This window comes from Sylvia atricapilla, chromosome 10 (genome assembly GCF_009819655.1).
Source record: "Sylvia atricapilla isolate bSylAtr1 chromosome 10, bSylAtr1.pri, whole genome shotgun sequence".
Classification (NCBI taxonomy): domain Eukaryota; kingdom Metazoa; phylum Chordata; class Aves; order Passeriformes; family Sylviidae; genus Sylvia; species Sylvia atricapilla.
The window spans coordinates 11,832,817-11,846,033 of NC_089149.1; the positions used below are offsets into that span (position 1 = coordinate 11,832,817).

Here is a 13,217-nt window from a genome sequence, read left to right on the forward strand (position 1 = left end):
AGCATAGGCTGAAATTCTGTGCTGTGTTGTTGAAATGTGGGCTTAGAGCTGACACTCTGGATGGGGTTGGTGAGCTAGACTACCCTTCTGACTTTCTCCCCGTGCTCTAGTTTAGCATGCAACAGGGAGCACAGAGGCTCTGAATTAACTGAGTTCGTGCTGGTAGTCATTTACCTATCCTGTGTGCTAGCCTGTAACACTGAACACTTCTTCCTGATTTCTGCTTATTCCCCTTCACTGTTAATTGCACTTAACTTTATGGCCTTTGCCATAAAGCGGGGTCAGGTGGCAATCCTGGAGTGACAATCTGATGATGCTCCTTACGCTGATCGTACACTTGGGCAGCTATTGCATTCTAGTACTTCTTTGTGGATCCTTTCTATAAAGGGCCAAAACAGTAGAAATGGTTGAGCCAAACCCCCAGGACATGAACAGTTCACCTGGTTCTATTATCACCCTTACAGGAAAATACAAAAGTGATTTAAAAGAGCCAGAGGTTTGAAGGTACACTGAAGCTTTCCCTTCTGACCTTAGAGACACAGAGAACTGCTATGCCCTCATTTGTCCAACAGCCTCTCTCTTATACCTTTCCCCTCTCTTCACTGGGTTTATTACCAAAAAAGAGTAGGTCTGTGGGCAGCTGCTGCAGCCTTGAATTTTCCAGCTGTGTCTGGCTCACCAAGACCACACTTGTGAGCTATGTTGTAGCCACACTGTAGTTATGGCCTCAAGCCCTAGATTATGCAAACTGTTGGAGCACTTCTGTAACAAGAACTGGGACTGCATCAGCCATATACACATATACTTACTCAGGCTAGCAGAGAGTGAGTTCTTACTGCTCACTGTGTCAATATAGGAATCTAAGAGGGTCACCATTAACAACACTTCTTGTCAAGTGCTTAAAACACTTGTCCTTCTCTGTGCCTGCAGGTCAATGGAGTCAGCCAGGTGCTCCCTGTGACCTTGTTCCCAGGTGTCAGTATTTTCCTCAGTGGGCAGTACGTTGTGGTTACTACTGACTTCGGGCTGCAAGTCAGGTTTGATGGAAATCACAGAGCAGAAATCACTCTTCCCAGTACCTATATGTCTAAAGTCTGTGGAATATGTGGAAATTACAACGGGCAAAGAGAAGATGACTTTCTCAACCCAGATGGAGAGATGGAAGCAAACTCAACCAGCCTTGGCAACAGTTGGCAGGTTTACAACGACTCCAGGTAGGACTCCTGCCAGGATGTCAGGTCTTCCCTGTTGGCTATGCAATGACCAGTTTTATGCAACTCTTCTTTGGAGGCTAGGAAATATCACACGTGGGATAAAATCTATCCTTGTCAGTGGTCCTACTTTATGCATTTGGGTAAAGTTTCACAGAAAATTTAACAAGAGAAAATTTTTTAAACTTTAAATTGCTTAAATAGAGAAAATTCCTTAGACTCTTAGAACCGTTTAGGCTGGGAAAGACCTTTAATGTCATTGGGTCCAATAGATAACCCAGCACTATATCTGCCAACAAACCATGTCCCCATATGGCACACTTAGTCACCTTCTCAATTCTTCCAGGGATTGTGACTCCACCACTTCCCTGGGCAGCCTGTTCCAATGCTCAACAACCCTTTTAGAGAAGAATTTTTTCCTAATATCTAATCTAAACCTCCCCTGGTGCAACTTGGGGCCATTTCCTCTCACCCTGTCACCTGGAGAAGAGACTGTTCCCCCTCTCACTACAACCTCCTTTCAGGGAGCTGCAAAGTGTGAGGAGGTGTCTCCTGAGCCTTTCCCCTCCCAAGGCCTAGCAGCCTCAATTCTCTCAGCCACTCCTCATAAGACTTGTGCTCCAGACCCTTCACCAGCTCCATTGCCCTCCTCTAGATACAGCCCAGCACCTCAAAGTCTTTCTGGTGATGAGAGGCCCAAAACTGAACACTGGAATCAAGGTGTGGCCTCAACAGTGCCAACAATAGGGGAGCGATCCCTTCCTTCTTTCCCCTTCAAATCTTACTCCACATATGCTTTGTGTCCAAAGAGAGTCCAGCTGGGGTGGGAATGGGGCAAGCGTTCCCTCACATCACGATGATTCCTCAGAAAAAGCTGAGGCTTCTGCTGGGCTCAGGGAGCCAGTACCATCCCTGTAACCTCATCATGGGGAAGGGCTTTGTCCCTGTTGTTCAGGACTGGGTCCTGACACGTGCTGGGCACTGCACTCATATCTTCACATTACGTACCCCTGGAGGGACCCCTGGGCCTGAGTTTTAAGGGTTACTTACATATTGGGGTTTTCAGGAACAACGGCTGCTTAAATCAGAAAAACATATGTATTTTGTAGTGTCTCCATAAATGATGTCTTCAGACATCCTGATGAAACTTAGGCACCTAGCTGCAAGCAAACCACAAAATGGCACTCCCATAAAAGAGGCACTGCCTTTCTCATTTGCTTTGCCTTCCTGATAGGAGAGAAAGGTCACAGGAGCTTCTTTTGTCCCCTAGTGCTGCTTGAGCAAACACAAAGAAAGAGTGTGTTAAATACCGATACAGGCCAGATAGGGGGAATGATCTGTGAGTTTTAGCACTGACTTGGCTGGATTCCTTTTGTACATTTAAATGTACATTTTAGCGTTTGAATAAAACGCTGAAGGTGCCCACTAGGATTTCAGTTATTGTTTTGGTTTATGAATGCTAATACTCAAAGGTATTATTTCAACTCTTCTGAGATACTTGCTACTAATTATTTCAGTGTGTTATTTAAGGAGAGTAGTTGGACTTCAAATGCTTTCACTTTCTAATTCCCCTTCCATGTAAACAGCCTGACTTACCAGAAAGACAAAAATAAACATCCTTGGGTTTTGCCCAAGCCTCTGAAATATTATCAGGTTGAGATCATATTGAAATCTGAATTTCTCTCCCAAGAGTTTGAAATAGAGGGATTGGAAATACGTCATGTTTAGTCTGGGATGAGACCTGTCGTTTTGGTGAATGTGATTTCAAAAGCGTCTCAGGTACTAGTGAATCCAAAGTTGATCCATTAATTTTTCCACATCTTTTTTCTTTTTACCCACATTAGGTGCTCACCAGATGATGGACATACTCCAAACTGCACTGACGATGAAAAACACATGATCCAAAGCAACGCATACTGTGGTCTGATCACAGATCCAAATGGTCCATTCCAGAAGTGCCACTCAGTAGTTGATCCACAGAGCTATTTTGAAGATTGCCAGTACGATCTCTGTGAACTTCACTTGAACAACGAAGCCCTCTGTGAAAGCCTACAGGCTTATGCAGACGTGTGCCAAAGTGCAGGAGTCCAGCTGGCCCCATGGAGAAATGCAACGTTTTGCCGTATGTATCAAAGATTGCTAAAAATTACCACTTGTCAGGAGAACATAATGAGGATTTCTGGAAGAAAGAGCCTTACAACCCTGTTTTGAATTCATGTAATGTAACACTAAGAATCTTGACTGATCAAGCTAAAGATTACAGGGTTATATGTAGTTCCTCAATTCGAATCCTGTGTGAGAACACTAGTTCAGCTTGAAAATAGTTCAGCGGCTTTGAATGAAAGGAAAAGATTCCATCTAATCTACCTTAAAATGGAATTTGAGGCCTATCCTTTGAATTCCTCTCTGCAAAGAGAGCAGGATGGAGGAGGAACTCTTCTGACAAACTGAGCAGGAGATCTGAGATAAAGCGAAGAGAGTGTTTTGGACACTGTCATTGGTACAGACTCCAATATGTATAAGTGTAGGGAGTGCTGACCATTCTTTACCTATAGGATGTGGAGGAAAGCATCAGTGAGTGTCCCATAGAGGCATAGTCAGTCATGGTTTCAGATGGGAGACAAGCCAACAGAGGATACTCAGCCTGGAATTAAAGACCAGGACTGACGTCAAAAGTAATTGGAGATTGAAACAATGGATATTGTGACGATGCTTCTCAGGGTGGAGAAGTCAGGGAGAGTAGGGAAGAGATGGAAGAGACAGAAACACACAGAGGCATAAGACAAAAGGTGTCAAGTATTGAAGTAATAGATGTCTGTGCTAGGGTGTAAGTAGGAATAGTGATTCTTATTTTTTTTTTTAATTGGTGGTGGTTTTTTGAGTATTGGTAAAGAGTAAATGAAGAACATTTCTCAAGCATTCAGGCATGTATTATAGGGAAAAACAATCCCTATTATTTTTAGAACAGAATTTAAATACAAATTTAATGTCTGAAATGCCTGAACAGATCTGTTCCCACTAGAAACAATAAAAGGAACAGGAAATAGTAATTCAGGGACCCATGTGCCTTCTGCAGTGAAGGAGATGGGGAAACTAAAAAGCGTGTCTCAGAACACTGGAATTATTGAAGGCTAATTTCTTGTCTGAATTTGTTACCCATTTGACTTCAGTATACATCTGGAGCATTTTCTAGGCTGGGAATGTTACTGAGGCTTTCTTTCCTAGAGCTTCTATGGAGTTAAATACCAGAATGACCGACTAAATATAGCACATCTAGGATAAATAGCTAATCTGACATTGAAATACTCTGTCCAGTGCAAGGATTCAAGAAATCATCTCCATGTCCTAGGAAACGCTCTCTCTGAGTGAAAGTTCAGAGAGGCAAACCTCAAAAGAAATTCAAGTGTGGTAAGAAAACAAAAGCATGAATGAAAATGCTTCTAAATCCAAGATGTTCACAAACATTTCAAAAGAAATCAGAATACGATGTCAAACAAACAACAATACTTGAGTAATTAAAGTATGTCAAAAACGTATCATTATCTTTTCTTACACAGCATTGGATTGTCCGGCCAACAGTCACTACGAGCCCTGCGCTGCAGCCTGCCCTGCCACCTGTGTTGACCCGACGGCTCCCGAGAGCTGCAGCCTGCCGTGCGTGGAGGGCTGTGTGTGCGACAGCGGGTACCTGCTCTACAACGACCGCTGCGTGCCCAGCCAGCAGTGCGGCTGCTGGCACAACGGGCAGCACTACCCCGTGGGCTCCGAGTTCTGGACGGACAACACCTGCTCCTCCAAGTGCACGTGTCCCGCACAGGGAAATGAAGTCCAGTGCTTCAACGCCTCCTGCCCTGCGGGCCAGTACTGCGGGGTGCAGAGCGGTAAACCCGTGTGCCTTGAGCACTCCTACGGCATCTGCCACGTCCACGGTGACCCCCACTACCTAAGCTTTGACAAGGTGAGGCACAACTTCATGGGCAACTGCACCTACACCCTGGCCAAAGTGTGCTCCAACACCACCTCCCTGCCCTACTTCAACGTGGAGGCCAAGAACGAGCACCGCGGCAACACCCGAGTCTCCTACGTGCGCGAAGTCACGGTTGAGGTGTACGGACAGCGCATTGTCATGGTCAAGAAGGAGAAGAGCCATGTCCTGGTAGGCAGTGGGGCCGGAATGAGCATGGGGGGCGGCTGCAAGGCAGGGCTGGCTGTGGTGGAAGGACCTGGCATGTAACAGGAGGCGGATGGTTCTTCTAAAGGCATTGGTTACGTTGTTTTCCCTTTGGAGAGGGGCTGGAGGAGGAAGTGGCAAATGGGGAACGTGGCCATGTTGAGCACAGTGCAGAACACAGCACACAGCTGTGTGAGCCCCAGGGGTCCTGGTGTGTGAGGACATCCCAGGCAGCTGTTTGCCGTGCCTGGGCTGGCAGCTGCTTTCCCCGGGCAGGAGCGGCCAGGGAGGCCGGGGACAGGCCCGGGGCCCACTGTGGTGTGTGTGCCGTAGGTGAACAACGTGCGGCAGACGTTGCCGGTGAGTGCAGCTGGAGGGGCCATCACGGTGAGCAAGAGTGGTCGCTACATCGTCCTGGAAACGGACTTCAACCTCAGAGTGTCCTACGACGCTGACCACTCGGTGGAGGTGAAGGTGCCCACCACCTACTTCAACCTGACCTGTGGCATGTGCGGCAACTTCAACAACCGCAAAGACGACGAGTACATGATGCCCAACGGGCAGCAAGCCGCAGACTCCAATGCGCTGGGGGAGAGCTGGCAGGTCCCAGACAGTGACCCCTCCTGCGGTGTCCCTGACCCCTCCCCACCCTGCAGTGCAGAAGAGGAGAAGCTCTACCAGTCCAACCAGTTCTGTGGCATACTGACCACCAGGCCTAGCCCTTTTGAGAGGTGCCACGGCGTGATCAACCCCCAGGACTACTTTGACACCTGCTTGTATGACCTGTGTGCCCTGAACGGTGGCCAGGAGTTCCTGTGTGCTGCTCTGGAGGCCTACGCTGATGCGTGCCAGGCAGCTGGTGTGACTCTCCTTCCCTGGAGGAATGCTACCTTCTGCCGTGAGTACCTGCAGGGCCATTGCCAGAAAGGGAAAGGGGCCACACCCTCTGCTCTGCTCTGAACCTGTGGCCAAAGCGAGTCTTTGGTCTTTCCCTTCCCCCAAGGCTGGTGTTTCCCGACCCCCATGGTTGAAGTCTTGCACAATTAGGGTCCTAATTTTCCCCTTCTCATTGCAGCCCTGCAGTGTCCCGCCAACAGCTACTATGACCCCTGCACGACTGGCTGTCCTGCCACCTGTGTTGATCCACAAGCCCCACAGAACTGCTCCAAGCCTTGTGTGGAGGGCTGTGCCTGTAGCCCTGGCTTCCTCCTGAGTGGAGACACCTGTGTGCCCGAGGCCAACTGCGGCTGCCTCTTTGAGGGCAACTACTACACCGTGAGTGAAAACCCTGCCCTGGTTTGCATCCCTGCCAGGCCACTCCTGTGCCTGTACTTTCCTGCCTCATGCACTGAGGTTTGGTGTTTCCCTGCCTGCAGGAAGGCGAATCCTCCGTGAATGAGAACTGCACTCGCCGGTGCCGGTGTGAAGCCAACGGCCACATGGTTTGCTCTGCCCTGTCCTGTGGCGAGGACGAGGTCTGCAAGATCCAGGACGGCCAGAGGGGCTGTTACCCAGCCAGCACTGACATCTGCCACATCTACGGTGACCCGCATTACAGCACCTTTGATGGCAAGCTCCACCACTTCCAGGGCTCTTGCAACTACACCGTGGTGACGGGCTGTGACAACTCCTCCGTTGGGTTCAGTGTCACCACCCGCAACGAACATCGCGGCAGCCAGAGCTGGACAGCTCTGAACTCTGTGGCACTGTCCCTCAACGGCCTCCACATTGCACTGCGCCAGCACAACGCAGTCTACGTAAGCCTCTCCTTTTTATACCTGGGAGCAACAGGCACCCTGGACACCCTTAAAACACCCCTCTGTCCCCACGGAGAGCTTGCTATTCCCTGAGCCTGCGGCAAGCTCGGGGAAGAGCATGGCAGGGCTGCGGCTGCAGGCCCTGAGTGGGGCCATACACGACGGCTCATGCAGACACAGATTCTTGGTTACTTCCCTGAGCTTTTAATGTGCCATTGGTACAGTTGCTACTGGCCTCGTAAGCCTGGGGAGGGATTGTCACGCCCACAGTGCTTCTGCCTCACTGACACTAACTACCCTGGTGACAAACAGTGGGCTGTCAGTGGAGAGCACCTCTTTATGCTTCTGTCTCTGTGTGTTCCCCTTCTCCAGATCAACGGTGCCCTGGTCTCCCTGCCGGCTTCTCCTGCCCCTGGTGTGAACATTTCCCGGAGCGGCTCCTACGTGCGGGTTTCTACAGAGCTGGGCCTGCAGCTGCAGTTCGATGGGGACCGTGACCTGCTAGTGAAGGTGTCTGAGAAGTACAAGGGCAAACTCTGTGGGCTGTGTGGGGCCTACACTGGCAGCCAGCAGGACGACTTCATGCGACCCGATGGGGTGGTTGTACCCAACTTCAACGACTTTGGAGCCAGCTGGATGGTGCCAGATGACGAGTGGCCGTGAGTCCTTGTTCCACCATGCGGATGAAGGACGGGAGGGAGTGTGGGAGGGGGGAGATCCTGAGGGACATCCTGGGCAGGATGCTTTTCCTAACCTCTTTGGATCGCAACTGCCTCGATCGCTTGTTTCTGTCCACCCTCAACCAGGGAGGCCAATGGTGCCTGTGGGCCACATGTTCCACCCTTTTAACTGACAGCCATGGGTGCCTGCCTTAGTGGGGAACCTGGAGTGCAGAAGCTGAGGTTATGGCCAGGCAGGAGCTCAGGAAATGCAGTGGCTGCTGGCAACAGGCTGCAGGGAACTCATTGCTGTGTGTCTGCTTTGTAGGTGTGACCCAGCCATCAAGCCCCCTGCATCCTGCTCCCCTGCTGAAGAGGAGGCAGCTAACAAGCAGTGTTCAATCCTCACACACCTCGGTGGCCCCTTCCGGCCATGCCATGCAGTCCTGCCACCCAAGACATACTTTGAGAGCTGTGTCTATGACCAGTGTGCCACGGGTGGCAGCACGGAGCACCTCTGCAATGACCTGGAGGCCTATGCAGCAGCCTGTGCTGAGGCGGGCATTGCTCTGGGAGACTGGAGTGCTGGCACTGTCTGTGGTAAGTCTGCTCTTGACCTCCTTTCGTTTTCTAGTCTCTCAGAGACACGGGATGGGGCAGTTGTGGGGACAGCACTGGGGGCAGAGTTTTCCCCACCTACCACATAACAAGCCGCTCCGTTGGGACAGCCCTTCAGTGAGGAGACTTTCCCAGACCGGTGCAATCCCCATCCTGCACCTTGCTTGCAATGGTGTGGGGATGTTTGGGAAGTGTACAACATTCTCATTTGAGAACATATTATCCGTTATCACACGTGCCTTCTCCACTTCTGTTTCACTCTGTTTCATCTGTCACAAAAAGAAATAACGAGTCAATAACACTGAGTTGCACTACCAGTTTGACTACAAATCAGCAGTTTGAGCTTGATCTCTGACCCTGTAACAGATCAGCCAAGAGCAGCACAAGCTGTGCATGGCTAGGATTCATTTTTACTGACAAGCATGAAATACATACAGAATTTGAATTGACCATGAAATTTGCTGAAAAACTTATAGAAAGTTTCATTAGGTCTTAATAGGTGTTGTTCTCTGTGAAATCCTACTAAGGTAATGACATAACATGTTTCAAATTTACCCTACCTGTGACAAAGATTTCCTTTCAGATCCACATCCTCTAGTCATATGATTTTATTTAAAATTTTGTGCAAAAAGCCTTGGGGCCTTTTTTTCTTTGTTTGAGGGTTAGGGACAGCCAGTTCTTCATTTTTCCAGTTGTATTAGCACATGATTCAGCAGTTGTGGGGACAGCACTCTGTGCAGGGTTTTCCCCACCTACCACATAACAAGCCACTCGGTTGGGACAGCCCTTCAGTGAGGAGACTTTCCCAGACCGGTGCAATCCCCATCCTGCACCTTGCTTGCAATGGTGTAGGGATCTTTGGGAAGTGTGTAACATCTCCATATGGGAACATATTATCCATTATCACATGTGCCTTCTCCACTTCTGTTTCACTCTGTTTCATTCTCCAGGTCCTACAACCTCACCCCCCTTGCCAGGCACTACAACACAGCCTCCCCATACTACAACATCACCATCACCTGGGACAAGCACAGGTACTGTTGTCTCCCATCTCTGTTTTTTAGTGGCTGTGCTTAGCACTTCCGTTTGGCTGGCTACCCTCACATGTCCACGGGCGTCCCATGGACGTACATGGATGTTCCTGAGCCCTGCTGGACACAGGGAAACGATGGCCCCAGCCCCAGTCTACAACCTCTGCTTTTCTTTCTGCACCGTTTTCAGCTCCACCAACAGACTGCAATTTTGCCTGCACATTCGACAAGGACTTCTGTGGCTGGGTCCAGGAAGATTACAGCAGCATTGACTGGATAAGGAACAAAGGCCCAACACCAACACCAAATACCGGCCCGTCCTCTGACCACACAACAGGAGGTAGGAACGACAACATAGGCAGAGGGGTGTTCCCACAAAGATGGCAACAAACTTCTATCAGCAAACACAGACCACATGCTTCCTGGCCTTCCTCTAGAGCAGTTTGTCCAGTGCGGGCCAGAGCATTCCCTGGGGAGGATTTCCAATCCTGGCAATCAGTCTGTGCTACCCCCAGATCAGGCGAGGACCTGCCACGCAGGGGAGAATGTAATGCCCATCTTGATGACCTGTCAGTCTCTGGGGAAGACAAATGGGTCCATGACACTGTTACAAGACCTGGCTTTTCCAGAGGCCAAAGATGAGGGTTCTCCAAATCTGCAGAGCCATGTGTGGACTGTGGCAGTGCTTTGGAGGTGTTGCCATGTGCCCATCCAAAGCATACATCTGCTATGGCCCTGAGAGCACATTCACAGGGGCACTCGTGTCTGGGGAGGGTTGTGGCTTGTGAAGGAACTGTGTTTGCTCTACCCTCCTTTTGCCTGCCTGAAACTGCAGCCCAGGTGCTCCTGGGCTTGTCTCTGGCTGCTTTGGGTAGCTCGGATGCACCTGTGACTGTGTGGCTCATGCTTTGTTTCAGATGGCTACTACATCTTCCTGCAAGGGGATGAGAATACTTACCCTGGCTCTGTGGCTCATCTGGCCAGTCCAGAGTGCAGCTGGGAAGGAACACTCTGCTTCCGCTTCTGGTACCACATGTACGGAACTGCTGAATCAATGGCCCTGCGGGTGTACGTGTGGAAGGATGATGAGATGCTGCTGCTCTGGGAAAAACTGGGGAACCACGAGGACAGATGGCACTTGGGAGAGGTGACAGTGAACACCACAGGAAACATGCAGGTAAGGCCACAGGCTCTCCCTGTCACCTCAGAGGAAACGTGCTTTCTAATGGCTCTTCACACATGCAGCTGGAGCTAATGCTGGGAACCATTTCTTCCCTTAGATTTTGCTGGAGGGAGAATGGGGTAACGATGTGCGGAGCAACGTAGCATTGGATGACATCTCCGTTGTAAAGGGATCCTGTGCAGGTACAAGGCGTGGCTTAGGGAAGCTTGACACACATCATTAACTAAGGTGGCAGGCTGTGCTAGAGGCAGGAGCACAGCTTGTATTTGGGCACGGATGCAGCCTGTGCCCAAGCAAACTCTCCTCTGGGAGGCTGAAGCATTGGCAATGCCTGCAGTCACTGTTGCAGTTCACGTATTCCAAGGCCCACAGGCAAGACATTGACCACAGCTACCGAAGTGCCTTATCTGCTGTTGTCACCCAGCTAAGCTGGTAGCAGGGCCCTTGAGTGGGACAGCTCTGCCTGAGATGACAGAGCTTTTCAATCCCTGTCCTGAGTATGCCTGGTCATGGTGTTGGGTACTTCAGAAGGGTGAGGGAACCAGCTATCTGCAACAAAACTCCCCTGCTCTAACTCTCTCTTGTGCTAGGTCCATTGACACCAACACCCACGGTCCCCTTGCCAGGTACCACAATGCAGCCTGTGCTCACCACCTCACCAAACAGACCCACACCCAGCTCATGTACTGCCACCTGCCATCCTCTTCTGATTCTGCTTGTTGGAACATTTTGCTTCCTCCAAGGCCCATGACATGCAATGGAGTGTCCATAGTGAAGGGGGCATGTCTCCTCCTGTCTCCAGCTCTGCTGCTGGTACTGTTTTTGCGGAGACATAACAGTGCCATCCCTGCCCTGGGTCTCTTGGGTCAGCATGTTGGGTTCTTCAGGAAGGCTGGATTAGCTGCTTACAACAAAGCATTCTCATGTGGACACTTACCACTTCTGTATCTTCATAGGTCCACTTCCTCCTACACCCCCTACTCCACTGCCTAACATTACAACTCAGACAACACCAAGACCACCAACAATGACACCAAGACCACCAACCATGACACCAAGACCACCAACAACACCAAGACCACCAACAACAACACCAACAACAACTACACCAAGACCACCAACAACGACACCAAGACCAACAACAACGACACCAACAACAACTACACCAAGACCACCAACAACACCAACAACAACGACACCAAGACCACCAACAACAACTACACCAAAACCACCAACAACGACACCAAGCCCACCAACAACGACACCAACAACAACGACACCAAAACCACCAACAACAACACCAACAACAACGACACCAAGACCACCAACAACTACACCAAGACCACCAACAACGACACCAAGACCACCAACAACGACACCAAGACCAACAACAACACCACCAACAACGACACCAAGACCACCAACAACAACACCAAGACCAGCAACAACAACACCAAGACCAACAACAACAACACCAAGGCCACCAACAATGACACCAAGACCACCAACAACATCAAGACCATCACCAACAACACCTGCCATGAACTCAGGTACTGCTATTATTCGTAGTTTTTTGAGTCCACTTCAAAGCTCATATTGGGAACATGTTGCATTCATTTGGGAACAAATCTCCATTATCACACATATCTTCTGGTGTAAGAGTGGTGTATGAGTTTTTGATGAGAAGTCACTGTACAGTCCCTGTCCTGGGCATCCTGAACCTTCCTGGTCAAGCTTTTGGGCTATTTGTGATGAGTGGATGACATACCTGCTACAAAACTCCCCTGTTGGTGCACATCTCCCCTAACTCTCTCTTGTGCTAGGTCCATCAACACCGACATCTACACGCCCTGTGCCAGGTGCCACAACACAGCCTGTACTCACTAGCTCACCAAGACCCATACCCAGCTCAGATGCTGTTGTCTCCAATCTCCTTCTCTTGCTTCCTTTTAGCACTTCCCTGTCTTCTGAATCCAGGTCCCATAGCTATCTGACAGTGATTTTATACTGGAAGGTCAGAGCGTTTCCTTACTAATCACACTTTTGGAACATTTCTGCTCTTCTGGGAGTCTTTCTGGCTTCCAACTCTATACATCTTCCAATAGGTCTCTTTGCCACAGTGCTCATGTTTCTGTAAGAGTAGACCAGACATCTGATAATTATCTCACATACTCTTTATTGTCATGTCCATGTATATTTAAATTACTCTTTTGTATGGCAAATTTTTACCTGTTATACAGATGTTATCATCTGTATATTTTAAAATCTAATTTAATTTCCAAATTTTGGTTTTGTTTCAGATATAATCTAATTATATTTTCTTGGAAAAGACTTTATTATATAGGATATGAACTAAAATATCAGTTTAGATAAATTTTAATTGCTGGTTTCTTCCAATTTTAATCACTAATGTCTGTATGTATCTCCTTGTTTAAGTACAAGAGAGTCCTGGCTGACCTACTCAGTTTAGATTTCTTCTGTTTTTCTTGGTAATTGTTAAGTATGTCTGTCTTTGTAAGGAGTTAAGGTTGACATGTAAACACAATCCTAAATGTAGCTATATTTTAACATGGCATTGAAAAGCAAA

The 13,217-nt window shown here is 49.1% G+C and overlaps 1 protein-coding gene across 1 annotated transcript in view; it reads left to right on the top strand.

Moving 5' to 3' along the window:
• The window catches only part of LOC136365794 (IgGFc-binding protein-like), a 56,651-nt gene that overhangs the window by 25,273 nt on the left and 18,161 nt on the right, over window positions 1-13,217 (top strand). Inside the window, exons 27-40 of the mRNA XM_066326495.1 lie at window positions 931-1,214; window positions 3,056-3,333; window positions 4,769-5,367; window positions 5,716-6,280; window positions 6,458-6,657; window positions 6,759-7,139; window positions 7,512-7,798; window positions 8,127-8,398; window positions 9,367-9,450; window positions 9,638-9,787; window positions 10,365-10,482; window positions 11,221-11,348; window positions 11,637-12,180; window positions 12,454-12,506. Of these exons, the coding sequence (XP_066182592.1) occupies window positions 931-1,214; window positions 3,056-3,333; window positions 4,769-5,367; window positions 5,716-6,280; window positions 6,458-6,657; window positions 6,759-7,139; window positions 7,512-7,798; window positions 8,127-8,398; window positions 9,367-9,450; window positions 9,638-9,787; window positions 10,365-10,482; window positions 11,221-11,348; window positions 11,637-12,180; window positions 12,454-12,506 (3,943 nt within the window). The remainder of the gene's footprint in view (window positions 1-930; window positions 1,215-3,055; window positions 3,334-4,768; window positions 5,368-5,715; window positions 6,281-6,457; window positions 6,658-6,758; window positions 7,140-7,511; window positions 7,799-8,126; window positions 8,399-9,366; window positions 9,451-9,637; window positions 9,788-10,364; window positions 10,483-11,220; window positions 11,349-11,636; window positions 12,181-12,453; window positions 12,507-13,217) is intronic.